This window comes from Colias philodice, chromosome 11, assembly GCF_061535455.1.
Source record: "Colias philodice isolate Cphi_HAF_F1 chromosome 11, ilColPhil1 Martin Lab GWU primary, whole genome shotgun sequence".
Lineage (NCBI taxonomy): Eukaryota > Metazoa > Arthropoda > Insecta > Lepidoptera > Pieridae > Colias > Colias philodice.
The window spans coordinates 8,077,473-8,104,423 of record NC_143096.1 but is presented as its reverse complement, the minus strand read 5'-3'; the positions used below and the strand labels follow the sequence as shown (position 1 = coordinate 8,104,423).

Here is a 26,951-nt window from a genome sequence, read left to right as displayed (position 1 = left end):
AGCTTCGGTTCTGAGATCACTGGCGGAATGAATATTTTTATTATGTACGAGTATGTTTATTTTCTTCAATTGAAATAACATACTGTGCATCGTTATTTAAAGATAGGTTTCATTTAACTCAGATAATTAAATTTAAGTACCTTTAAACTAAGGAAAAATAAAAATACGTCCAATATTTAAATGTTAGGGAAGTTTTCCGGAGTATTGGTTAAGAGTCCGAAGGTACGAAATCACGATGAAGACTTAAGGCCGGCCCGAACGTCTATATTCAAGCGAGAGACAAGGGACCGATAACAGATTACCCGCAAACACGTTTTAAATTCATTTCCCGACCCGAACGCCGATCGCTCCCGATAAAATGTGGGGAGAACCGGGGAAACCGGGACATATTTACTTTGTCTCCCCACGGCACCCACGGCCACTTTCTCAGGTACCATAATATTTGTACGGGCCTCGTTACCTGCCCGTTCAGATTTGAGAATATTAGCCGTTCAATCTTTGCAAGTCCATCGTATAGGCGGAAAAGACTAATAAAATTAAGTGATTAGAAGTTTATTCTGTTTCATTTAAATACTAAACTCATAATTCCATCAAAATTTTTATAGTTTTCATAATATGTATGAAATTTAATATATTTTACGAAATAAAAAAAAATCTCCTGTCTTTTTTTGTTACATTTTATTTTATTTATATTTTGGGCATTAAAAATATAACTTTATTTCTCATACACAACCGCTTAGGACATAATATTCTCAAGAACCTCAAAATTATCCGCAAAATAATAATGATACTCAAATAGCTGATAATAACGATACATACGAGTAATTCACTTACAAGAAACAGTCTCATCCATCGTGTATGTATCCATTTATTCTAATCCGAGGCTGCATCTGTTCCCTCTCTAATTTACTTCACAATCCCCCGGTGTAATGACATAACTCGACATCGTACAAATATATATACGTACGATTCGTGCCATGGCTGTTGTTCTAACCGCATATCCCTTACGAACAACTTGTCCACTTACTAACTCCATTAGCGCCAAGGACAATGTTTTGACTCCAGCTATTTCGAAAACTGTGTCCGAACACTTGACTTAATCCAGCCCGATGCTTTGAGCCTTTGAAAAGTTTCAGTTACGTTATCTCGTGCGTTTTCAGGAATTATAACTAAATTTTCTCAAATAAACTGCAAACAATATTTTAATAATTACAATAACATTTTATACATAGCGTGAATTAAATTATTACGTAATTTCGGAAATAACATCTTTAATTGAAACGTACAACCTTGTTTAGCAATATATGTCATTTAAATACGCATAATGGCCATTTCGAGGGATGTGAAAGTAGACGAGCGAAGTTAAGATAAATGTATGGGCTCTTGGAGTAAATTACCCGAGATCTTACGTAGATCACCCGGTTGGACATAGCTAAATAATATACTTACCTACCTAAAAATTTATCTAATAGACAAAAATATGCCATTGCCATGTTTAATGTTATAAATTAATGATATCTATTATATTTTTGAATAACATGACAAATTAATCCTTATTAATTTGTTATGTTATTATTATATATTCAGAAACCCAGAAATAATGGGTCTTTATACAGTATACATTGGAATTAATATATATTAGGAAGACTTGTATACTAAATATTTTTATAAAGAAATGGTAAAATCTGAATATAAGTCACAACATTATCCTTACAGATTCAGAAAATGTATGTCTGTAGCCGCAGGATAAGTTCAATACGGATCATAAAGGCAGTACGAATAAGCTTATATTTTATCTAATATTACGAAATACGAGAAAAATATATCATAATTAGTACTTTACTTCTCTCCGACAAAGGTAAAACGACCAAATAATGTACTAATTAATTATTATAACTCTATTACCGCTCATTAGGTTTCACTTATAATTATAACACCATCGTCGTATGTAATAACGAATAAGGCTTGTAATAATTTTTCATCATTTACTGGCATTAAGAAGCTCAAATAATAAAAAGAAGATACATTAAATACTTTAAACTAACTACGAATAAATAGAGATTGCCAGTAAATGCTAACTGAATTGTTAACGTGTATTTAGATAAAATCCACAGTCTAAACTTGAACGTAGTTTAACAAATTAAACCAAAGTAAAGATTAAACTGAGTATTTTATTCGGTTATCCGTTAAAATGAACCGACATCTCGGGTTGGAAGTGCTGAAATGGGGACAAAAAGTATTTAAATCTCAGCCGTTTTTATTTATCTTAGCGGAGCGCCCGCGGCGGTTAAATATCTGAGGCTAGCCGACACGGTCCTAGAGACAGCAATGTAAACATAACATTCCCTTTGAAGAAACATCGTTTTGATATTTTTGCTGCGTATACACCCCTTGGTGTGTATACACGAAAATATGTATATTTTTTAATGTTTATTTACTGAGAAATCCGTACAATAACAATTTTCATATTATATAGCCTAAAGCTTTTCGTACTGTCTCACATTTCTTATTAGTTATTTTCAATATAACATATCAAATTCAATTTCTAATTTCCTTTACGATTGTAAATAAATAAACGTATACAATCGACATTATAGTTTCGGTAGATACATCAATATTAATTATTTAAAGGGAGAAAATGTCTTGACTGAAACTGTCGCATCTTTATTAAATACTAGCTTTCCGCCTGCGGCTTCGCCCGCGTTTTCAAAGAAAAACCCGCATAGTTCCCGTTCCCATGGGATTTCCGGGATAAAACCTAGCCTATGTTACTCGTGGATAATGTAGCTTTCGAATGGTGAAAGAATTTTTAAAATCGGTCCAGTAGTTTATGAGCCTATTCATTACAATCAAACAAACAAACAAAGTTTTCCTCTTTATAATATTAGTGTAGATCTAAAATTATCCAAAAGTATCGTACTGGACATCTCCTATACTATTATAAATTTTTATCAGTCTGATTGAAATTCTGTATGACAAATTAAATATTAAGTAATTTACATTCCGGTTCGACCCAAGTGATTTCAGTTTATAACTTAACTAGCTATTAAATAATAATTATATCAAATTGATTGGAATTCATCATACATTAATTGCAATACCAAGTCCTTATTCCATTACAGTTGCTATTATACCTAGGTCATGAAATAATGACGGATTGAGATGGATGAATATTATGTGTGTGATAATTTGAGGCAAAGTTAGTGAGGTAAAAAAATTCAAAGCTTTTAAAAACCACTCGTCTATGAATTTTTAAGATCACTGTCGTGCTCGGTGTAAGTAAATCAAAATAAAGAGGAAACTTTTGTAGTGTTGAATTAAATAACTTTTGCTATTTTACCCACATTAGAGTTTCACAGCCACATAGTAGAGCTAAACAATTTGCCGCATCTACGGTACAGTAAAAAGCATCTAGATAATGTTATCAGTACAATTTTATTAACTAAAATATGAATTCCTAACAATCAGTTACCGCACGACGAGTCGAGCAATTTGGAGCAGACTGTTCACAAGCCGATACAGTAAACTGAAGAGGCTGGCTTGAAATAACAAATGAAATCGCGGCCGTGTATCGAACGCGGCATAACATTCGCGAGGCAAAAAGAAAATATGAAAAGGCAGAATATTGCCCGACAAAATTACGATCGCTTTGGATTCCATACGGGCCATTGAGGGGTGAATTGTTACCTTTCTACATTGATATAAATTTGTTTTCTCCGTTGAGCCGAGCTGTATTGATTATATTCGTGAAGAGAACACGTTCGCAATAGCTCATAATAGTTCTCATTTAATGCTTATGCATACAAACAGAACGGTATTGGAATACGTTTTATTTTCATTTCTTATACAATGTTCAATTGAATTTATTTTATTAGTTACAGTATATTTTATCGGTTAGTTATTTAGTTACCTACTAATAATATTAAGAACTTAAAAATGTATAATTTAGTTTACAACAGTTTGCACTTGATAAATATGTATTGAAAAGTTAAATTTAATTTATATTTATATTACTATTTATATTTCAGTTGGAGTATTATTCTATTTCTTGAATGATAACTTGTATAAGTATGCGTTTAAAACAAAATATTTCCCTATCTGCAATCACCGATGTGTCCAGAAAGTTCCCTAGAATTGAATGCCGTGTGACGAAACAAAATGTTCAGCTGAAGTTTGATAGTTTCTCATTATTCGGTCGTGGCACTGTCGCAAAATTCACTGAGCCGATTTGCTCCTCGAGTTGCTAACAAATAAGCGGGGGTTGTGCTATCAACATTTCCGTTCATAAAGGAAAATTAAATAGCATAATACATGCATGTTTCACAGTATTAGAACTTAATACAAACAAGGTTTTTTTTTAAACTAAAAACTATAAGAATATTTACGATTCGCTGAAAATTTAAATTTCAAAGTATATTAAAGTCACATAAATATTCCACGGAAATTGCACATTTTTTGTATGACCGCAGTAGAATTATTCAATCTCGAGATACGGTAACCATTCTTTGATTAATTCGCTTCAGGGTAATGTGAATACGAGTAAGATGGAAAAGAAATTATATAGAAAATTCTATTATGTATGTCGTCACAATATTTAATGAAGAATCGAGCTTAACGAAATAGTAGATATTGCAGTCGAGGCTGTTTAAAACAAAATGAGAACCATAAAACACCGGCGATGCGCTTGCCCATTCCGCGATATTTATTCAAATCGTCTCGCATGCAAATTAATGTCGCCTTTAAGCGCTGCCCTTTGTTTCAGTCGCGGCGTCTGTTTATTTTTATCGCTAAACTTTTCCAAGGCTAGATTAGTTTTGCACGAACAATATCGTAAATTGTTACTTGCGTACGAGTTCTAATGACGCGGTTAATCTAGAAACTTGTGCAGATAAATTATAAAGCTTCGTATCTTACCTGTCCCTTATTTAATTATGGGCTCGTTTATTTGTTGAGGGAGATTACACGATGTTCGCCGTATCGAGAGTTGTGCCGGGTCAGTACAGTTTAGTTATCGCTGGGCAAAAGTTAAATAGTAGGCGAGTTGCGCTCGAGTAGTGGTTACGTCTGACGTCTCTATTCATTACTAAAGTAACCAGCTTCCACAACTTTGTTCGAGCAAACTCGCTGCACTTACTTTCCCTATAAAGTAGACTTGTGACAGCGAGTAATGTCTCCTTATATTGTTCTGGGGCTAAGAGGTTTGCCTTTCAGTTATCATGAGAATAGTAACTTTTGTCTAGGCCTTGGTCAACTAAAACCGCATGATTAAATATTCACTTAGAAATTGTTTTGTATTCTCTTAGCAATAATTTATCACGAATAATTTGGAAAATCCAAAAGTGCACGCCTCATAATTTTTTTTTAATAATTATTTATTAATTATTATTTTTGTTTATTTAATAACAATTAAACCACATCGAATCAGACCCTGAAAAATGAAAGGGTTCTATTCCTGAGCATACTCAAGCGTAAGAGAAAAAAAAAGACTCGATTAGTAAAGTATTTCGGTCGCTATCGTGTTAACAAGAAAATCCTCCGCACATACAGACACACGGACGTCCAAGACAGAACTTTTTTAAACTGTTTTTTAACTAATTTAAATAACAAAAATGACATCAAAAATATCATGAATGTTAAAAATAGTGTTTTTTCTTAATATGTGTGTGTATAATTATCTTACAAGTGCAATGTATGATACATAAAGACATTTTAAGTTTGAAAAATCAGATGTTTTGCGCGAAGTGACAGTAGTACCCACCTCAACGCTTCGCTTATGAGGCGTGCAATAATTTTCATTTCAGTTATCAGTCAATAATAATAGTCTTTTATTATTTGCATGTACATACATATCTTATTTTAAAAAGCTCAGGTATTCAGTGATTATTATAATAACATAACATGATAACATAAGTACCTACATAACATAATCTCGATATTTAACTTTCAGTTGATCATAAGAGTAAAGCTGTAGTATATCAAATATAGATTATGAAGTTAGTACGAAAATCATCCGCTGCGGGTGAGTGGCTGACAAATGTCCGTTATAAGCGTAGAACAAATTGATGTAATTAATTACGGGCAAAGCTGGCAGCGTTGAGCCAACAAATATTATCAAGATCGTTAATTTCGACATCTTACTCAGGAGTTGGTGGGATGATATTAGGCGTTAGAGACGAATGTGCGGTGCTCACAGTGACGGGCCACGTTGCCAGCTTAATGTGTTCGATCTTGTTTGATTGCCGCGGTTATTGCGCTGGACACAAATTACACTGAATAGTTTGAATGAAACTCATATATCATAGCCGAAATTTGACTAAGCGATGCCTCAAATCGCTCTACACGAGTTAGCCGCTTTTTGGCATCGATGCAGGTTAGATAAATACTAGACATTTGAACTTTATCGATTCGTTCAAAAACATGATGACAATAATAATTGAAGTGATGTTATCTATTTCCATCCTTATACCTATTTAATGAACCTAGAAACATAGCATGCTAATTAAACTATTTGAGTCCAGATGCCAAACACGGAAAATTAGTAAATGTAATAAATACGATTCAATCTCACTGCCTCACTCGCTCATAAAACATGAATATAAAACTGCGAGTGTAACACATGACTCTTAATGAAAAGTATATTATCTCACATAAAAACATTTTATGCCCGTTTTCAACGGTGGTTATTAAATTAAATCATAATTTACACACGTCGCGTTAAATCAGACTGTAAGGTCGTGAAAAAGCAATAAAAATTATTAGACTACAGACTTTCCGCGATACACCTTTTTATATTTTTTCATATTAGGTGTACGTTCTCAGGAACAATGACGTCATAAATGCCGAAACGATTTTTCATTCGCATCGTAAACGTTCGTATTCCCTCTACTTCTTTTCATTCAGCCACGGAAACAATGTACGACTGATCCATGAATCTCTTTATATTCCGTAATAACTTTCCGTGGATGATCTTTTACCTGCTTATTAACTTCCGCAAAATTAATTATTCGTAATTTCGAGGTAATCAAATGATATATGAGGCACTGCAACTAAATTAGGCACGTTTACGCCCAATTCCGTAATAGTAATAATAATGTAAGTACTTACATTTCAATTCACATACGACTTTATTTATCAAAAATGTTTTCGATACGACTGCTGTATAAATCATATGAGAAAATGTTAATAATAGTAATTATACATGTAATGTCGTTAAAAGAAAGTTATTAAAATTTTATAACATTACGGACTAAGCAGGCCACACCATATAATCTAATTCTGTTGAACTTCCGAGGAATCGTTGGCAAAGTATTTACTTAAATGTGGTCCCTAGATTGCGAGGGAGAATGCGATGAAAATTATACCTAAAATAATATTGACTCAAGCAATCTGTAAAATAGGCGTCCCTTACAGAAATAACAATAGAATCTTGTCGTTCCTACCCATCTCCGAGATTTTTTGGGGTTAGATTTTAATATCACTAATACATTATACGTATCGATTCACAACAATGGCTATGGCCATTCACTTTGGCTATGTAACCATTTCTTTTGCTTTTCAGGGAAATACTTTTTTGATACGTCTTTATCGATTATATTTTCTTAGCTTATTTCGTAACGGTTAGGTATGTAAGTAAGTAGTTTAGTATTATTGTGCGTAGATATGCTAGATTCATATTTTATATCAATATCTAATTTAAGTGATATAAAAAATAAAAATGCGACTACATATTAATTTTGGTCAGTGGTCGTATTGTTTAATTTAAAATGGAACACAAACCGTTGTCAATCAAATAAAGTGTGTTATTTATTTACATGTTAGCGTTTATTTGCGTTGTATAAACACGTTAGTTTTAAATATTAACATACTACTATTCAAAGTTATATTCCATTAGCATTGTATAATGTATATCCTATTGGTTAAATAAACTTAAATAGTGAATGAGGATTGGAGAAGCGATCCTTTAAAGTATTTATTTTTGGGGACGAAAAGGGATCAGAAATGTGTTTATTTGATCTTTACAGACTAAAATTACATTGAAACGTTAAGTGTGTTTGATCGGGAATAAGAAAAGACTAGTCTGAATGCAAAGCTTTGATCACGTGATACCCATATGAAAAGTAGACCTAGTTTTTGTGACATCATTTTCAAGTTTTAATCCATACAAACTCTAAAAAGTAATAAATTAGTGTTAAACCTTTTAAGGCATTTAACCGGGGCCTACACAATTAAAAAAGCAATCAAAATAAATCTATATTTCCTTGACAAATTCTCACAAGCGTATAAAATGCCCATTATTTAACACAATCTGCCATTTCACAACAAGATTTCCACCCAATTGCTTCTTTGTTGTGAAAAATGTTATTTAATTTCAAGCAATTATTACACCCGCTCTACAAAATTACTCTAAGGAATAGAATCCTGTGTCGGCTTTATTCCAAAAAATCGTACCTTTTCAAAATGGAAGCTTAACACCACAAAATAGGATTCCCGCTGTTAATGTTATCATTTTATTCTATTAGGCAAATTTTATAAAGTAATGGGTTTATATTATTTTGTGTTCGTTGATGTCTGCTTGTAAAGGAAGATTTAATATTTGAATCGAAATATTTAAATGACGGGGAATTTTATACATTCCTTCAATTAATATCTATACAGTAGAACAAAAAAACCTTACTGTAATCCTATATTTGCAAGGAAAATAATTGATATTATATTCCTCAAGACTTCATTCACTACTTCTCGCGAAACTAAAACAAACATTATGTGCGTATTGCGTATACAAAAAGATAACAACAAGCAATTTGGATCCCTTGAATGTACACGTCAAAGCGCTATCTATCTATTTAAGATGAGGAAATGACAGACTGGCACAGTTAAACGCACCGGTGTCAGGTATAAATCACTAGAAGTAATAAGGCAAATACAAATATAACGCCTTGGAGGATTCCGCCATGTTTTGTCTCTGTTGCTTTACATAATGGATCTAACATCACATTCATATTACACTTTGAAAAGTTTAATGTTTGCTTCATTCAGAGGATTAATGACTATTAAAATATGTTGGGCTCTGAAGAAAATGTTTAGATAAAACTTGTGTATACAATTAATTATAATCTAGCTATCAAATTCCAAGAAGACTATGGATATTTTAAACTTAACTGCGAAATATCCATCCGTATAATGTTTCCATACAATTTTCATCACTGCGTAGCTAATCGGTATGCAGGGGTATGCGGCACCTGCCTACCTGGCATCCGTCACTTGAGACACTTAATAAAGACCCACATGTCACTCCTAACGCTCTTTGCTCTGAATGTAAGTGAAAGCGAAATTGGCCACAACATCAGCTTTATTTGTTTAGCTTTTGCCCATTCATTTGATGGAAATTGGCTTTACAAATTACCTGAACACTATTTTATTAAAGATTTTTGTTGATGATATGTAATATCACGTTCATTCTATTAACAAACGTATAATATTTTTATAGATAACATATCGATACGAGACAATTTTAATGTTCTTATTTTAATAACATAACATCGACGTTTTCCTTGTATTATTATATTTTGGAATGAAGATCTACACGATATATAGGTAGTTAAGGAAATTACTTTTATTAAATAAATATTTATAAGCATTTTATGTAAAATTTACAATATCTACCTTTCGCATTCATTATATTAGAGGGATTTATAAATTATTTCATATTTCTCTGTTCAAAAGATGAGAAATATCATTGCGTAATTAATGGGTGAGTTATTTAATTTACTTTTTCTTTGTTACAGAGGGGCTCAGACGAGCTTCTTTCGCAGAGTGGCGTCACCGTCATGGCGCCCGCGGCTCCACACCACGCTGATAACAATAATCAGGACTCCGCTGCGAAAAAAGTAAGAACCCTGTAATCGTCTTAGGAAAGTTGTTATAACATTTGATTGATGTTGCAGTAGCTTACTTGATTTTAGAAATTCGTAATGATTAAGGATGAGTATACTAAATAAGTCGTTTAAAACATGACAATATTAGGCTAATAATAAATAATTATTTATTTTCTCCATTGAAAATACAGGCGCGCGTTATTGTGTTAAAGAAATGGGGTACTCACGAAAGATTCCTTCCTTGTAATTCCTTTTTTATTTCATAATTATCCAACCAGACATTATAAATAAACAAAAAGTGAAGGCAAGAGTATTAAAATAAAGAGCCATCGTAAAAAGATCCACCGTGTCGTAAAGGCCATCCCTAGGGGATTTAAAGGCCAAAATTTTATTAATCTTTTCTTGACTCTAGATTTTGGAATCTGGATGGATTTCATATTATAGAATATTGAATGCAAATTGAATTTATAATCATTTTTCTTCGAACGAATGGTAAAGATCGTTTAGGGGACAAGCGATGCTTTGAGATATTTGCCTTTATATTTACTCAGTATTTGTATTTCGCATGAGTTGGATTCGAATAAATCTTTGTTAAGCTACTATGTGTACTGATTGATTTTTATTCTGTCAATAGGATTTCATATGGACTTTATTTCAAAGAGCATGTATTCTGATATTTATTATAGACCAATCCGTTCTATTTGTCGGGGAAATAATGAATGCATAATAACTCAGTTTTTACAGCGATCCAATAAAAACACACGTGTCTGTATACAAATTTCCCGCAAAAGTTTGGATAGTTAAAAGAATGGGGAAGCGCTGTGTATTTAAACAGAATTGTACCTAAACAAAAAGCGTATGCAACTGTAATGCAAAAATAAACATTGTAGCAGTTTGGGTTTTTCCATTTCGGGGCTGGTTCATTGTATTTTTGCATAGAGGTGAGCAAGGCACGTAAATATACATTGTTTGGTGGTACAATAAATGTGGCACTTTTATTTATTGTTGCTGAACATAAAACATTTCTAAGAAATTAATTTTCATTAGTTGAGGCCCGTAAAATTTTTGCTTTGTAAAATAAATAACCAGTAAAAATTAAGCGACGTGTTACGTTTAAATCTATACTAATAATATAAAGCTGAAGAGTTTGTTTGTTTGTTTGTTTGAACGCGCTAATCTCGGGAAGTACTGGTCCGATTTGGAAAATTCTTTCAGTGTTAGATAGCTCATTTATCGAGGAAGGCTAGGCTATATATCATCACGCTACGACCAACAGGAGAGGAGCCACGGGGGTGAAACCGCGCGGAGCAGCTAGTATAAGTAATAACAACTTTCCAGGTGCAAGCAGCAAATGTTATATTTAAAATAAACAATAAACACACATAAGTCCTGATGTATTGTCTCCTTAAATAGAGATCTTTTCTTTTCGTAAATTATCCGACTCAAAGGAAAAAACATCGTCGCCATATTAGTTTTGCCGACCATTTACTCACTTGTTAGGAAGGTCCTGGAAAAAACCTCGCCTCAGTAATCTTAATTACATTGTGATCTCGTTACAGCTCGGCCCTAATTCATAATTAAATAGGGACGTGTCCCCGTGTCTCTTATTTATTTGCTATTTTATGGTTTCACGATTGCTTTCACTTTTGTACTGAGAGAATTTTAAGAGCGCTTTTTTGCAAACACCCCTTTTTCCGCACTGAATATTCATTTTGGATCCATCAGTGAAACGGCGACTTGTTTAATAAATAATTCTAAGTTCTATTGTTTTATACCAAAGCTATTCTTTGGAATACCTAATGAAAAGGGGCTGAAGAAAACATACTAATAAACCTTCGTCCTCTTTGACCCAGTCATTAATGTCCAAATAAAGTAATTAATTATGTTCTTCGTTTTTTCCTCTTTTCCGTGACGTTTGGCCTACAAAAACAGGAGCGGAGGGTACTCAAGATCAATCAAATTTTGGATAGTGTCTAGGTATAGATACTAATTACCATTTCATATTTATTTTCTTACCGTCGCCATTGTTTGTTATCATTATTATGGTGCGATAAATATTTTAAATTTATTTTATCATCAATTTTAATGAACTTTGAATAGTTATTTTCTATACAAGTAACTTAATCTTAACTTATTTTCTTTTAATTTTTCCAGTAAATTGAAGTTGTGTGTATATTTATCATAAAAACCTTTACTTTACTTAAGTTGACATAATTTTGGAACAGTTATTAAAGACGTCTATTTGCTAACAATATAACCTTTCGGTCTGCCAATTAAAACTTCCGCTTGTTCAGATTTCAGTAAAATTTTAAACCTAAAAATATAGTACTTGCTTGTTTACAGAACGTAAAAATATACGATTCGAAACATTTATTTCTTTAGTAAAAGTATAAATACATTTCTCTCAAATTTCTATTATTATTTAGAAAATAATTTCAACCTTATTTAGGTTACGAATTTCTTCTGATGTATTTGCTTGAATCTGACTTTTGAACAAATGAATAAAGAACTTTTTAAGTGCATTAAAACAGATAATATACATTTTACGATTGTAAGTAATATAATATAATATTAGCTACTCTCTTTCGTCCTAAGTGTAAAGTCTAAATGCCTTTACAGTTTATGGCCTCAGGCCTAGTCTTGAAGGCGGCCAAGTGAGAAATAGTATTTCAATAAACACGCTAGACGCGATCATCAGGAAAATTTACCGATTCCGGGAAATCCGCCCAGGAAAATGTCATACGATATCTCTTTTTTTCTATCCCAACAACCAAGCCCAGATTTAATATTTATGGATGAAATGTGAGACGGAGCGGATGATTTAAACTGCTTGATGTGAAAATAGTTCGCAGATTTTCTGACCCAGCGAAAGCAGTGTCCTTCTTCACGTTTTACGTGCCACTTGTTTTCGTTCGCGAGCAAAGAAAATACTGTAATGTACCCTTAAGGTGGGTGAACGTGCGTCGCGATTTATTCCTCCCTTTTGCTAGCGAGTTCGTAACAAATATTTTTTATTTGTTTATTTACGGAGATTTGCTTCTTTTGATGTCGATTATTACCTGTATTCGTATTGTGAGAATACGAAAATTATACTCACATACTTTCTTCTAGTTAGCGGCTTACTTGTAATTCACAAAATGTAAACTGAAATATAAAGTTGTTTATGTAAGGTCGATATTTCGTATAAAAATACTTCTATTCTATATAAAATATAGAGTATAAAAATAATCTATATAAACTTAATACATTACATAAAAACCATACTTGTTGAACTGAAGCGCGAGATCGTGAAAAATGTCATTGATTTCCCTCGATAAAAGAACCTAAATAAAAGTGAAAACATTAATCATTCAGCGCAGAATAAACGCTTAAGTCGTAAGTGAAAAATGTGAAAAGTAGGAACGGAACTGTACGACTTCCCGCCACTATCGAGATAGTTGGTCCCTTTTGTGTAACTCGACAATGATCAACTAATAGACATTAGCTTCATTTGTTACGCTTACGAATCGGTAAAAGGAGGCAAAGTCGAGAAAATGTTTCTACCAAATCTCGCGATCCCAACAACTTTGTTACATAAAGTCATTTGTAAAAAGTTTCATCGTCCCCTTCTTGCGATGTTAAATACTTAAGTAGAGTAAATGATCCGCGCCATACTTTGTCAGTTAATTTCCAGTATTAGCTTGAACAGTTTTAAACTTAACACTGATATTTTAACGTTAAAATTTTCGCTTGTAGAGTATTTCTTCTAGAAGAAGATGCATTATTAGCAAATGTTGCAGTACACTTTTTTAATCCTTATTTATCTATACTTGTATGTACTTAGTCGTAGCATATTTGAAAGTTTATTGTAATTTTTCAAAGGGTTAGAGTCTTTTTATGAAGGGACTTTCCGTTTGCTAATGAATATTTATTCAAATCACGACGTAATTATTTTCCCTTACCCCGTTGAGCAATTAATTCGAATGGCCATTAAGCTCTCATTGGCTATAAATACTAAAACGTGCAACAAGAATTGCCATACGCGCAGCTCTTTTCTGTTCAATAGAAGGTGAAGTGTCATACAAAGCTACATTATATTGGCGGCCTCACTCGGGCCCGCCACCGTAATCAAAAGCCTCTCCCGGGAACAATAGCGCCCACATCGGGACCCGACCGATAAGCCTCGGCAATTATACTACATCGACTTTTCAATTATCCAACCGACTCTTCCCCGTGAACAATACTAGGTTTATTTATGTATATTAGAGCGGTCATTTTGTTCGCCGTTTAGACGCGCATTCATTCCGACATAATTCTCCATTAAACAATGTAGGTACGCAAATGGGACATTTATATTCCGAGCTGAATTAATACTTTTAATTATGCTTATAAATACGACGCAAATATTTCACATAATTTGTATTTATGGGCAAAACATTCGTGAGCTGTAATCGTTCTGAAATTTTAACAACATCCAATTTTCTCTTAGTTCTTTATAATCAATCGACGATCGATCTTTTATTTCTTGCGTTAATGTTAAGGACACTATTGTGTTTTCTAATGTTAAATTTTAATTGCAGGTAAAGCTGGAACAGAATGTTGGCAAGCCGTCTCGGGTTATACATATACGGAACATACCAAATGAGACAACAGAAGCGGAGATCATACAGCTGGGCTTACCGTTCGGCAGAGTCACTAATGTGCTCGTACTAAAGGGGAAAAATCAGGTAATTTATTATTTATTACAACCTTATAATAACAATGACTTGTATTTTTGGTTTATAAATGGTATGTTCCGGGTCGGCATTTGCAGTTTACCGTCAGGTGACATATTCCAATGACATCCATACTAATATTATAAATGCGAAAGTAACTCTGTCTGTCTGTCTGTCTGTTACTCAATCACGCCTTAACTACTGAACCAATTTGCATGAAATTTGGTATAGAGATATTTTGATACCCGAGAAAGGACATAGGCTACTTTTTATCCCGGGAAATAGGATAGGTTTTATCCCGGAAATCCCACGGGAACGGGAACTATGCGGGTTTTTCTTTGCCTGCGCGGGCGAAGCTGCGGGTGGAAAGCTAGTACAAAATAAATGTAATATAGATAAAATCAAGGCTTTGAATTAGTGAACATATTAGGCCTATATTAAAGAACTACAAATCACTCATAAATATTAATCATTTTCAAATAACATAATCTTTAACTTTTGCTTACACTAATTTATAAAAATATTTTAAGTATAAGTATAATCTTTACACATCCAATTTGTATACAATTCACCCATGTGTAAAGAATAAATTACTATTGTCAAAAACGTTCAAATACAGTTATTTAACCTTATATTTATTTGAGCTCAATCGCAGTCATTTTAGGTATATAATAACATGAAAAAATAAGTATCTACATATTATATAGACATATATGAATACTATTGGAAATGATATTATCTGGAATTAAACCTCACATTGCCTTAAGGTAAAATATGCTTGCTTTTAGATGTACGGCAAAACAACTAGGAAAATAATATCATTTGTAAATGGATAATATTTCATATTCCGTGTTGGGATTATAATATCCGACATTTGTATTTCAAAATAAATCTTCCTATTTTTATTCTAAATGAGAAAATTTGTATGTGGCTTACTAAATCACGACCAGAAAGATTTCTTACGACGGTCTTACATAATTATAATAAAAGCTTTCTGTTCAGTATTTTATTTTTAAATTACAAATATACTCTACGAAGTTTGTATACCGAAACATAATAATAATTAAAACTAAATAGTAATACAATAAGTTGAGCTTATCTTAACTAGATAATATTTTGTAAAGTTGCGTGGATAATCGGTACAGATGCTAGCGGTTTGCAGTTTCAAAGTAATATCGAATAGAATTCCAATACAATAATTGTTTACTGCAAGAGGATAAGGACGAATAATACCAACGTAAAAGCTTTAGTTATTTAGTTAGTTTGAATTTTAATACTTAGTTATAATGGGTACCTAGTTAAACGATTATAGAGGTAATATTAATTTTTGATTAGGGATGTGATTAATGTATTTATTTAAGTACTTTTGTGTTTTTTATCTTTAATACTTTTAACAGTCAATCCTAATTTAACAGGGATTAACTATTAGCATATGAATGGATACAATGCGGCAAATTTCAATAAGCTAATTGAAACCCCTAATCACAAGCTGTGATATCGCTATTCATTACTTATATACGTACAATTTTCATTTAACATAACTCGGACGTGTAACAGCACACAATAGACGCTTGTCCGGAAACAACAAGTGGGTGCCGCGCCGCAAATAGGCCGTTTACCATTGTGACATAGTAGACCTACATATTCTCTCTGTTTTTCTTCAACATTGAAAAAACGGAGCAAATCAGGTGGTAAAATAAACAAAGGCGAGGACCCTAATGTTAAATACACGAAAACGGATTTATATCAAAATTCAGATGTTATTTTAGATCCTATAATAACAACACCATGTATCACCGCTTCGTTGAAGGAGATTGATGTGAGATAAAAACAACAATAACACAACTATTTCATAGATTTTGATGCGTAGGTACATATGCGAAATGGAAACGTGACTTTTATTTTATTAAAGCGATAGATCACACCTATCGTAACTCATAAAATCCGGCGCAATTATATTTATGCAATAAACGGCTTCCATCTTTCCACAGTATAAATAGCTTAGTAAGCTGAAACTTGTGTAAACTTTCAGAAAATTAAACTCCGTATTAGCAGACATTAGTAAAGTTTGTTTTGCTTAAGCGGTGAATCTTCCGATCGACTTTAAGGGGGCGCATAAAGCAAAATAACCAATCTTCTATTAGATGATACGTGTAATATGCAAGACCAAATCTAAAAAATAAAATATATATCAAACTAGATGATATGTTCAACGATTCTGTTTAATCAAAAACATAAAATATTAAAATTTTATCGTGACAAAATCAAACGTTTATCTCGAGAAAAAAAGAGCGCCAAAAGTGGTTTATCGCAGATAAAACCAAAACTAAAAGTAATTACACAAAATGCTCTGACAAATATCTTGCAAATGTTTTAATATAATTGTTTATGAAAAAAAAATCATAATAAGTATTACCATGTCAAGTAGAAAACGTAAAAGTGTGAAAATTAGAGCTAACTTGGTGATTTTTTTTTATCGAGTAAATTTTAATATTTTATGTTTTTGATTAAACAGAATCGTTGAACATATCATCTAGTTTGATATATATTTTATTTTTTAGATTTGGTCTTGCATATTACACGTATCATCTAATAGAAGATTGGTTATTTTGCTTTATGCGCCCCCTTAAGGTGGTTAAGAAGTAAACGGAGCACTCAGAAAAAAATATTTGACATTAGAATTCAAGTCTATTTCAAAACAATATTATCATTATATTTTTTCTATGTCAAATGAAGATTTTAAAGATAAACTTGAATAAATTTACAGTTAGGAACGAACTTTTCAGTTGAATTCAACCAAGCTAAAAATATTACAAAAAAGTCACACGCATAAATTATTTAAAACGAAATATGATTTCGCCTAAATAGCAAGACAAATGTGTTGACAACGTTATCCTGTTTTATAAATAGCTTTATAATATGACGTTGGCGTATAGAATAAAAATTGTCCTTTGTAACACAGTTGAATAAACGCTTATAATCGTCCCACATTTCTTACGCAATTTTAGCGACCTTCTTAGCTTCATGTTCTAGAACGCGAACGTTTAAAAAACTCAAGTCAACGGATTTGTCAGGATTTAAATTTTAACATTTTTATTTCACAAACTGTTTCTCGTTTTGCTTTTTCACTGTTTACAGGTTTTTGTTAATCATTCCGTTCACTTTGCTATTGTCGTAGTATTAATAATAAATACTTACTACTAAACTAAAAAGTAAATTAACCAGTTGAAAGTAATAATTTCGGTCAGTCTTCCTACTTACTTTGATTGATGATGAAAAGTATCGTAGTTAATAGTAACTGAAGCTCAGAGAGTTGAGTTAAAAAGCCATCCATCGAGAGGTGGGCAAACATTGATGTGAGTGAGTGCGGACAATCGCCTCCACTCTCGGTGATTAAAACGAAGAGCCGTTGACACCATTTTACGATCAAGCCTCGCGTGGCTACTATGTGTTCATTAATTTGTGTGCTATCATTTAGCTTCGAACTATATACGAATTAACAAAGTGGAATAAATATTTGAACAGTACGCGAGCGCTCTCGGTGGTTCCATTTTGTTCGGCCAGTGGAAACAATTTAGCATTTTATTTGTAATAATTAATGGATGATATTCATTTGAAGAGTATTATTGAAATGAAAATTAGGCACACAATATTATTTCAAAAATTTGTATATTTCATAAATTACAAAGAAATTGAGATGTTTTGGAACAAACAAGAAAATTAATTAGGAATATAATATAAACTTTTCATTTCTAAAGGGTCAACAATTAATCATAGAGGGTAATATATTATTTGAGAAAGGTCGCTTTACGACACGAGACAATAAGTTTTTAATGAATACCAGACAATTCTGTTAAATTTGTGGCTAACTACATGGTCTGTTACTGGTGTATTTGTTCGGCTATGTTCAAATGCCAAAAGCAGTATCCTGCGGTCTCGAGCCGCGCTGGCGGTAAATGGGCGCCGGTAAATTCTCTATGAAATCGGGAAAATCATAACACATAGAGAATCACACAGTACACGTGCGGCGGATCAGTCTGCTTGTTTGGTTACCGAGTTTGTGTATGGTCGACCCAACTAGAGCCGATTAATTGCAGCCTACGGTGCTACATACAAAACCTCGTTAACGGTACGTTAGCGCAACATTGTTAAGCAATATATTCCGGTGAAATCTAACAGTAATTCCTGTGCGTCAAAGGACCTACAGAAATAACTGATTCATTCCATTGCCGCGCTGCATAAAATGCATTTCGCGTAAAATTAATATGATGTTGCGTTTACCGAATGCGAATTTTTATTCAAAATTCACATGCTTATGCTACAAGCCATTCGGTATACGTCGTAGTGAATTAGATGGCACCGAGCGTGTGCGAATAAAATATACGAATACGACAAACTCGGAGCGAGACCTCTCGACACGTCATCTTTCATCCCCATATATTACACTCCCGACTCCGGTATATTCGATTAGATTAGGTGATAGTTGTCGTAGTACCTCCAGCCACTCAATTTATGTTCGAGCATTGTATTGTACTTATCGTTATTTATATCATTCGATCTGCCGCACACGGGTTATTATGTTCCAGAGTTTATTTCTTAAAGGAATTCGTATGAATCTACAAAATGTCGTTGGAATATACGCTTATGGTTTACGGTTATTTATAACATCTATTTATATTATTTAGTGTCTATATTTAGATCAATTTCGTGTCTTAGAAGTAATAGTTATGTTTTATTATTTATTATTCTACATATAAATATTCTAACGTATATTTAAATTTCCATAGGCGTTCCTGGAAATGGCAGAGGAGATATCAGCAGTGGCAATGGTGGCATACTTCGGCGGGTGCGTCGCTCAACTGAGGGGTCGCGCGGTCTACGTACAGTTCTCTAACCATAAGGAACTCAAGACTGATCAGACTCACAGTAATGCTGTAAGTGTGGTAATTATTTATTTTTAATTATGATGAGATGCGAGAGATAATGTCATATTTATTTATTTACTTAATTAATAATAATGAAAAGTGTACCACATTAAACGTAAAGCTTATGTCAATAACAAAAAGTTGTAATAATATGGTAAACCGAAATAATGTAACGATCTTTCACATAAATTCAATAATATTTCCAAAAGCCAAAGAACAATGAAATCTGCATCAATCATTGCCATCAACAATATTCCACTATTCATAAGTATTGATCAAATCACCAAATGCGAAATCAAACTATGTAAATTATAACTTTTGGTCACTAATAACACACAATGTTTCAATTAGGTTCGTTACGGAAGGATTATAGCATAATATGCGGAATTAATTCGACGAAGGCATAAATAGAAATTAACCCGTACAATGCTGGCCAAACTGTTAATAATCTTTGTTATAGATGCTGAGATAACAGCATTGAATAAACCCGCATTCCGCCAGAGTACAGGCGCGGTACAGGGCACGGCGTAGTGATTTGATTGAGTGACGAATGAATGCATTGTGGCGGCATTCGGTAGTTTTATTTTACTGTCAACGCCATATTTTTTTAAAGGAATGAAGCGAAATTTTTGGCGGATTTGTTTTTGATTGTACCTGCCTAGTTGTGACTTCTGATGTAACGGAAAATATATTTCAATTTAAAGTGCTTTTATTGTAAGAGAATTTACGAATCTGGTCCATAATGTGTCAACGATTCTTTCTGAAACTTAATAATAATAACCATTGCACCAATGCTAATAAAGGACCGATTAAGTTAGGTATAGCTACTGAATGTATATTTTCTTCGTTTCGGCACCTTGCTGGCAGGACAGGTCATATAAAATTTACTTCACCTTTCAACGTCTCTAGCACTAAAAATTACACTTAACCCTCTAATGCCGTCTTTTGATGTTAACGTACGAGTAATTTATTTTATTTTAGTACCCCACCGTCGAAGTTATAATTGGATGAAGTTTAATAGACACCATAATAAAAGTAGGAAACTAATAACGACTTTCAATAGATAATAATGATAACGCGAAGGAATCTTCGTATCTCCCCTAAGGTTTGGCTCAAGAAGGAATCAATAATTCGCGTAACACAGCGCCCCAATGGCTGTATTAATTAAAACGCTTAATTAGTTTCGTTTATCCGTAAATCCTATCGAACAAACCCGGTAATCATTTAATGCTTTATAATATCGGATTTTGGCAAACCTTGCGGATAATCTAATTCAAATGCAATATATAAATTTGAAACAAATTTTGTATTTTACAGACCTGTAAAAGCTTTACGGTAAACAATGTTGTAGGCGTGGTTTTAGAAGGGTTGTTAACTACTCGTAGACACATTGTCACGTTGTAGTAGGAAGACGAAACGTTTCATTAGTGTAAGTACATATTATATATTATATAGGTACTATACTAAAAATATATAAGAACTTTAACTTATAAATTTTAGACAAATACGCGCCACGAACACTTTCATATTATTCTTCGTATTATAAACGTCAACCGCAATGTAACAAATAAACACAAATCAATATTTTCTTTTTACTTACTCCTTTATAACATTGTAACATACATCACATTCAAAGTATTAGCGTAAGCTCATGCGAGAGAAACATTAGGCGAACAGCAATAAGCGGCTTTTAGACTTCAATAAACAATACATTCAGAAGAATTTATTCTTATATTGCTTTTTTCTAATGCGTTTTAATAAAATGAAATATGTAGTATTTAACTTTGCCAACACATATTTTTCAAAGAGCTTACGATAACTTTTTATAAACATTTTATTTCATTAGAGTATATTATACAGACTGGTAAGCAGATTCTACTCCAGTATTTTTCATATTAAATTATTTTAAAGCAAACTTCAAGACATCAAAGATGAGACAAAAGTAATGATAACTAACAACAAACAATGTTTATCATCTAATAATATAATGTTTGATCTAATTGTCAGCATTACAAACAAGCGTCGGAGTAAACAGAATTGCTAATTAATGTGATGATTAAACTCAAAACGGATACAAATAGGATTCCATTGTCTATTTGCACGAATCTGTAAACGTATTTGAGAAGCTAAGCTTAATATATTTGGTGTTATTAAAACGAACAAATTAGTGAGGCATATGTTGTTACTGTTAATGTAAATAATTAATCAATATTTAAGAATGTTATTGAACAAAAAATTCAAGCTTCTATTTTTTTTGTAACTGATGTAGTGAACTTTCTGTAGAAGAAATAACACATTTTTAAATCCTCAAGAAATTACTAATACAATGAATCTACGGGTGAGATAAATTGTAACCTGCTACAGCTTATTCATAACTGCTTAGTTTAATAATCCAGTACAAAAAGTTTTGCTATATATATGTTGTTTATTCCATTACAAATATTTCACTACTTATTTAAATAATATATATTTTTTCATTTAGCTAGAATATATTTTGACAGGCTTCTGTCACTTTCATTTCCTTCTTCAGTAGAACCGACACTTGAGATGGATCCCGTTCAACAATTTTCTCATAATTTTCCAAGATGTAGTATTTACATCTTCCATTTAAACTTATTACAATTTAGTTTTCATTTCACTGTAGTTTTCATAATAATTTTACATCACTATATGATTATTCAATCAAACAATAAATCAATTCCTGAAATTCTTCAAAAATGATTTATCATTCACTTCCTTTTGTCACAGTTTCCTTTGACTGTACATTTTGAGAATGTTCTTTTCGTGTCTCAAAATTGATGATTGATGATAAAATCCATTCTAAATATAACGTATTTTCAAATCCCATCTATTTCAAAAACACTGATGCATTTAAAGTTAGTATAGTTAATGGAAGACTTTGATCAATCATGCGATGCAAAAAGGTTTTTGTGGTCGTTGAATAGAACTCTCCAAAGGCGAGTTATTTTGTCGCAAACGTTGCCTCCGTCTGCCAGTGGCCGACTTGAAAGATTGCGTCCTGCGAATAAGTTCTCTTAAATAACCTCGAGTTTGGCACTCCTACAACGAGCGACGCTATTCGGAAAAATGTTAAAGAAATCGCACTTTCAATTATTCCTACCTTTCTGACATTTTTTATAACATTCAAAGCGATTGCAGGATTCTTTTATTTTACAAAGAACTACAGTCTTATTTATTTTCTTTAGAAATTCACCTTTTAAATTTCCTTAACACCGGTTTTCTTAAGTTTTTGAAACGTTGAGATCATATTACAGAAGGATCTTATTAATTAGCGTAGGATTGCGGTGTAATTAAAAATATTAATATTATGATGTATTTTCGAATTTGAAAATGTTTGTCAACTATCGATAGTATTTTTTTTATTAAAAAATATAAACGTGAAAAAATTATATAACACGAAAGTTAAAGGGATAAAAGGGAGGTCGAGTCAATGCGTATTTGTATCGAAGCCTTTGCCGTCGGCGGCAGGCTTACTATGACATGGTTAAAGCCTTATTTTCGTCTGGCCTGCGCGCTTGTCAGCCGTCCTCGAGCACAAAGCCATGTGAAAATATAGGATCAAAGTGTGCCCACCTGGTGACGTCGCGTCGTGTGTTCCACCCGCTTACATTTTTCGCTTTGGGCATGTTTACGTTTTAACACTTTAAAACGTCGATTGACACTGTTATCGAGCTACAAAGTTCTGTCCGTGTTCAACACGTTTATAATCAATCGAGTTATTAGCTGCTTTCCAACTTTGCTTCGGCCAGATGGTGTGTTGTTTAATGTTTAATGTATTCTTTTTAGTTTACTATAAACGTGTATGTGTACTACAAATTATATTATAATGCAAATTTGTACCTAAATTATATTTGGCATTAAGAATCATAATGTTTAATAATTATTAAATACGATAACTTTTGGTTTAATATAATTTTATTGAGTTGACATTTATTAAATCTGTGACTGAAAACACAGCTACAAAAAATACACACATTCATTACTACACTCGGAAACTTTTTCACCCACAGCAGTACTAGATTCAACCTAATCCCAACGCAGAGTTGTGGACGATACAAAATAAGTTTATGGCAACCTTTGTTAGATGCGGTCAATGTTATCTATGTGCTGTACAGTACAGACGAAGGTGCGTGTGCGAGATAGCCAATTCGTATTTGTCCCTTTGTTGTAAGACTTACGTCAGATTAGAGGGCATATTTACTTCTTACGTGTCTCTAATGTCGGTCTACGTCTAATGCGCCTCGTATATTGGCCCTATCAAATGTGGAGTGCTTGTTTACGATTAATATTTCTTTGTTAGGATTGTGTGGAGAATTTTTTGTGAGGAAATATAATATAATACAATAAAATTATGATTTATGTTTGTACTCGTATTAGATGCGGTTAATAATTATAACGTATACAATTAGAAAAGTCGTCGAATCTAAAATTAAATAAGAAGCGTTTTTTATCCTAGTACTACTAGCCAATAGTCTACTAGCCAATTCGTCTACGTTAAGATATTTTCTCACTTTTGCTAAAAAAAAATATGGCTTTTCCGACCCTATTGCTATGACCACGTTATTTTCACGTTATCTTTGAATGAATGAATGAATGAAAATACTTTATTTGCACCAAAGGAAACAACACAAAAAATATCTTTCACAAATTTATCTACACAAAATTACTCATTCACTGTATAAACACCAGTTACAAATATATTTCTTTCCATACAGTCAGCATCAGCCCAAGCAGCACTACAAGCGGCGCAGGCAATTTCCAACACAGCAGGCGCAGCGCTCGTGGCCGGCGCCGGCGCAGCGCTCGCTCCAGCTAATGGCGGCACTGAGATACAGGTAAATTGGATATTTATTGGTAAATGATTTAATAAAATTCTATAAGTTATTGATGTAATTTGTAGGTAAAGTAGGGAGGAAGAAAATCGTCGTAAAATGAACCGAGCAATAAGCATGTGGATCGCCTGATGGTACGCGACCACTCTTGCCTATGAACATTTTCAGAGATCATATTATGAGGCTAATGAATTGCCAGTTTTATCTGGACAGATGAAACAATGTACCCTATGCGTATCAATTTATACACATTTCATTCTTACATTTGCTACTCACTACGAAAAATTTCATTCGATATTTCATAATTTTAATTTTAGTTTTTAAAGTGTAGGTATTTTCCGAATTTAAGCCATAAGTCAGTTTAGAGCAGACACATGGGATTGGAAGTGAATAAACTTAACCAACCTTATTTAATCTATTCCAGTAATTCCCTATAACATACCTATATTTTAAAGTAATATTGAACATCGTTCGACCGCATTGTTTCGAGTTAATCATTATAATACTCATAAGGACATATATTATGTACGCTCCAGCAAATGTTACCTGAGGGCGACATAAACACGGCGAAGTAGGATTATCTATTTAGAGCGTCGCCAAAGCCAAGCTGATTACGACGACCATCTTAAATATTACAAGCTCGTTTCATAAATCAGATTCTCAATTGCGAAACCTATACATTTAAACAGCTATTTAGTAGTATATCATTTTATAGAAGGGCGTAGAACTTACTTAATCACGTCTTGCTGTGCATTTATTTAAATGTTACCTATGCCAAATTTGCATGTGTGATTTATTTGATACGAGTAGATGGTGACCCAACCTATTTAGACAACAGCTGTAGATATTACTAATGACTATTTACTACATTAATTATATTGTTAAAATAAAATAGCTTTTTGTTTATTTGCGTAATAATATTGATATTTAATTCATCATATTCACAAGGTACTTAATCTTACATGATGCCCTTTGGTTGTAGCTAGGTTCGACTGACCTTTTGGCAAAGCAGGGTTTCCATTTAAAATGTTTGTACATGATTAACATGCGATTTCCCTTCTTAATTAATAATTTAATATTTAATAAATAATTAATGGTTGTATACGACACGTATAAATACATTAAAAGCTTTGACACATAACAATTACTAATTAATACATTTTATAAGTACAAGTTTTGTCGTTTTGTTATTTAAAATGCAATGCCATCAAGAAGCACCAATATAAAGTACCTTATACCTTATAAAATAGGTACTATATTCTTAAAGTAGACCGTACCTACTTCAAAAAGTTTGGAGCTTACTAAATAAAGACCGTATTTATACCGACCATATTCTACCGCTATGTAAAGTTATGTAAAACTTTTATTTCAGTTAACAATTCGCTAAAACGTTAATATCTTACAGGGCGGGCCAAACACAGTATTACGCGTGATCATAGAACACATGCTGTATCCAATTGTGCTGGATGTGCTGTACTCGATCTTCCAGCGATACGGGAAAGTGCTCAAGATTGTCACATTCACCAAAAATAGTGAGTATTTTGTTTTATCTTAGGTATATGGCTATTCTGTTAGGAGGTTTATTGAAACATATATTGGAATATCTTAATTTTAATTTTGGTTTATTTATATAAGTAGTGATTATACTATGTAGGCTACAATAATCTATATATATAAAACTCAAAGGTGACTGATATAGTGATCTATCAACGCACAGCCCAAACCACTGGACGTATCGGGCTGAAATTTGACATGCAGGTAGATGTTAGGACGTAGGCATCCGCTAAGAAAAGATTTCCCGAAAGTCTTGCGGGAACGGGGAAAAACGGGGATGCACGTACAAAGTCGTGGGCGGAAGCTAGTATATTATAAGTAGCATTTTTCAAAGTAGGTAATAAAAACAGTAATGCTTAGTACTTGTTGGTTAGCGTTAGACTTAGCGAATGCAAACATTTGAACTAACTTGTATAATTATGACGAAAACTGTCAACTACTGCAAGATTAGGTACTTACACAAATCTAAGCTTGTATTAAATTAGTTCCAATATAACAATGCAGTTATTATTAAGTCTATACTACAAAGGTTTAAAAGCCACTAGCAATAGGATTCTCTTTAGTTTGTAATCTACAAAGCTTTCATGCTATAAAGGCTAATTCTCTTACAACCGAGTCTATGCTGTGCATATATAATATTGCTTTTCTAGGAATAGAAAAATTAATAATCCCAGATAATTAACTAAGTATGCCATTTAAATTAATGCCAAAATAATTTCCCTTTCCCATATTATAGGTTGCTTTTGTTGAATTACAATTGTGTCAAAGAACATGATATTCTTTGTTAATTGAAATTATAAACATATTTTTATATCCATTCCTTTTAGAGAAAGATGCGTTTCTGTTGTTCTTTTTTAAAATAACTGTTATCTTGCACTCTATTGTGCATTACAAATGGAATTGATTACTTGTACTATTTACAAATTATGAGCTCTTGCCACAGGTAGACTGAGATTTTAAGATATTATTAAGATCTTACAGATCTTAATAATGGCGAAAGACATGAAAAAATTGTTAAATTGCTTACTGTTATTATAAAATAACTAAATC

The 26,951-nt window shown here is 32.7% G+C and overlaps 1 protein-coding gene across 7 annotated transcripts in view; it reads left to right on the top strand.

Moving 5' to 3' along the window:
• The window catches only part of heph (polypyrimidine tract-binding protein 1 heph), a 357,204-nt gene that overhangs the window by 306,869 nt on the left and 23,384 nt on the right, over positions 1-26,951 (top strand). For 5 of the 7 annotated variants that reach the window (XM_089701013.1, XM_089701017.1, XM_089701016.1 and 2 more), the window contains 5 exons: positions 9,786-9,887; positions 14,435-14,581; positions 19,357-19,512; positions 24,231-24,350; positions 25,753-25,879. In XM_089701013.1, coding sequence (XP_089557139.1) covers positions 9,786-9,887; positions 14,435-14,581; positions 19,357-19,512; positions 24,231-24,350; positions 25,753-25,879 — 652 coding nt within the window. The remainder of the gene's footprint in view (positions 1-9,785; positions 9,888-14,434; positions 14,582-19,356; positions 19,513-24,230; positions 24,351-25,752; positions 25,880-26,951) is intronic. The other 2 variants (XM_089701014.1, XM_089701011.1) reach the window with 1 other exon arrangement.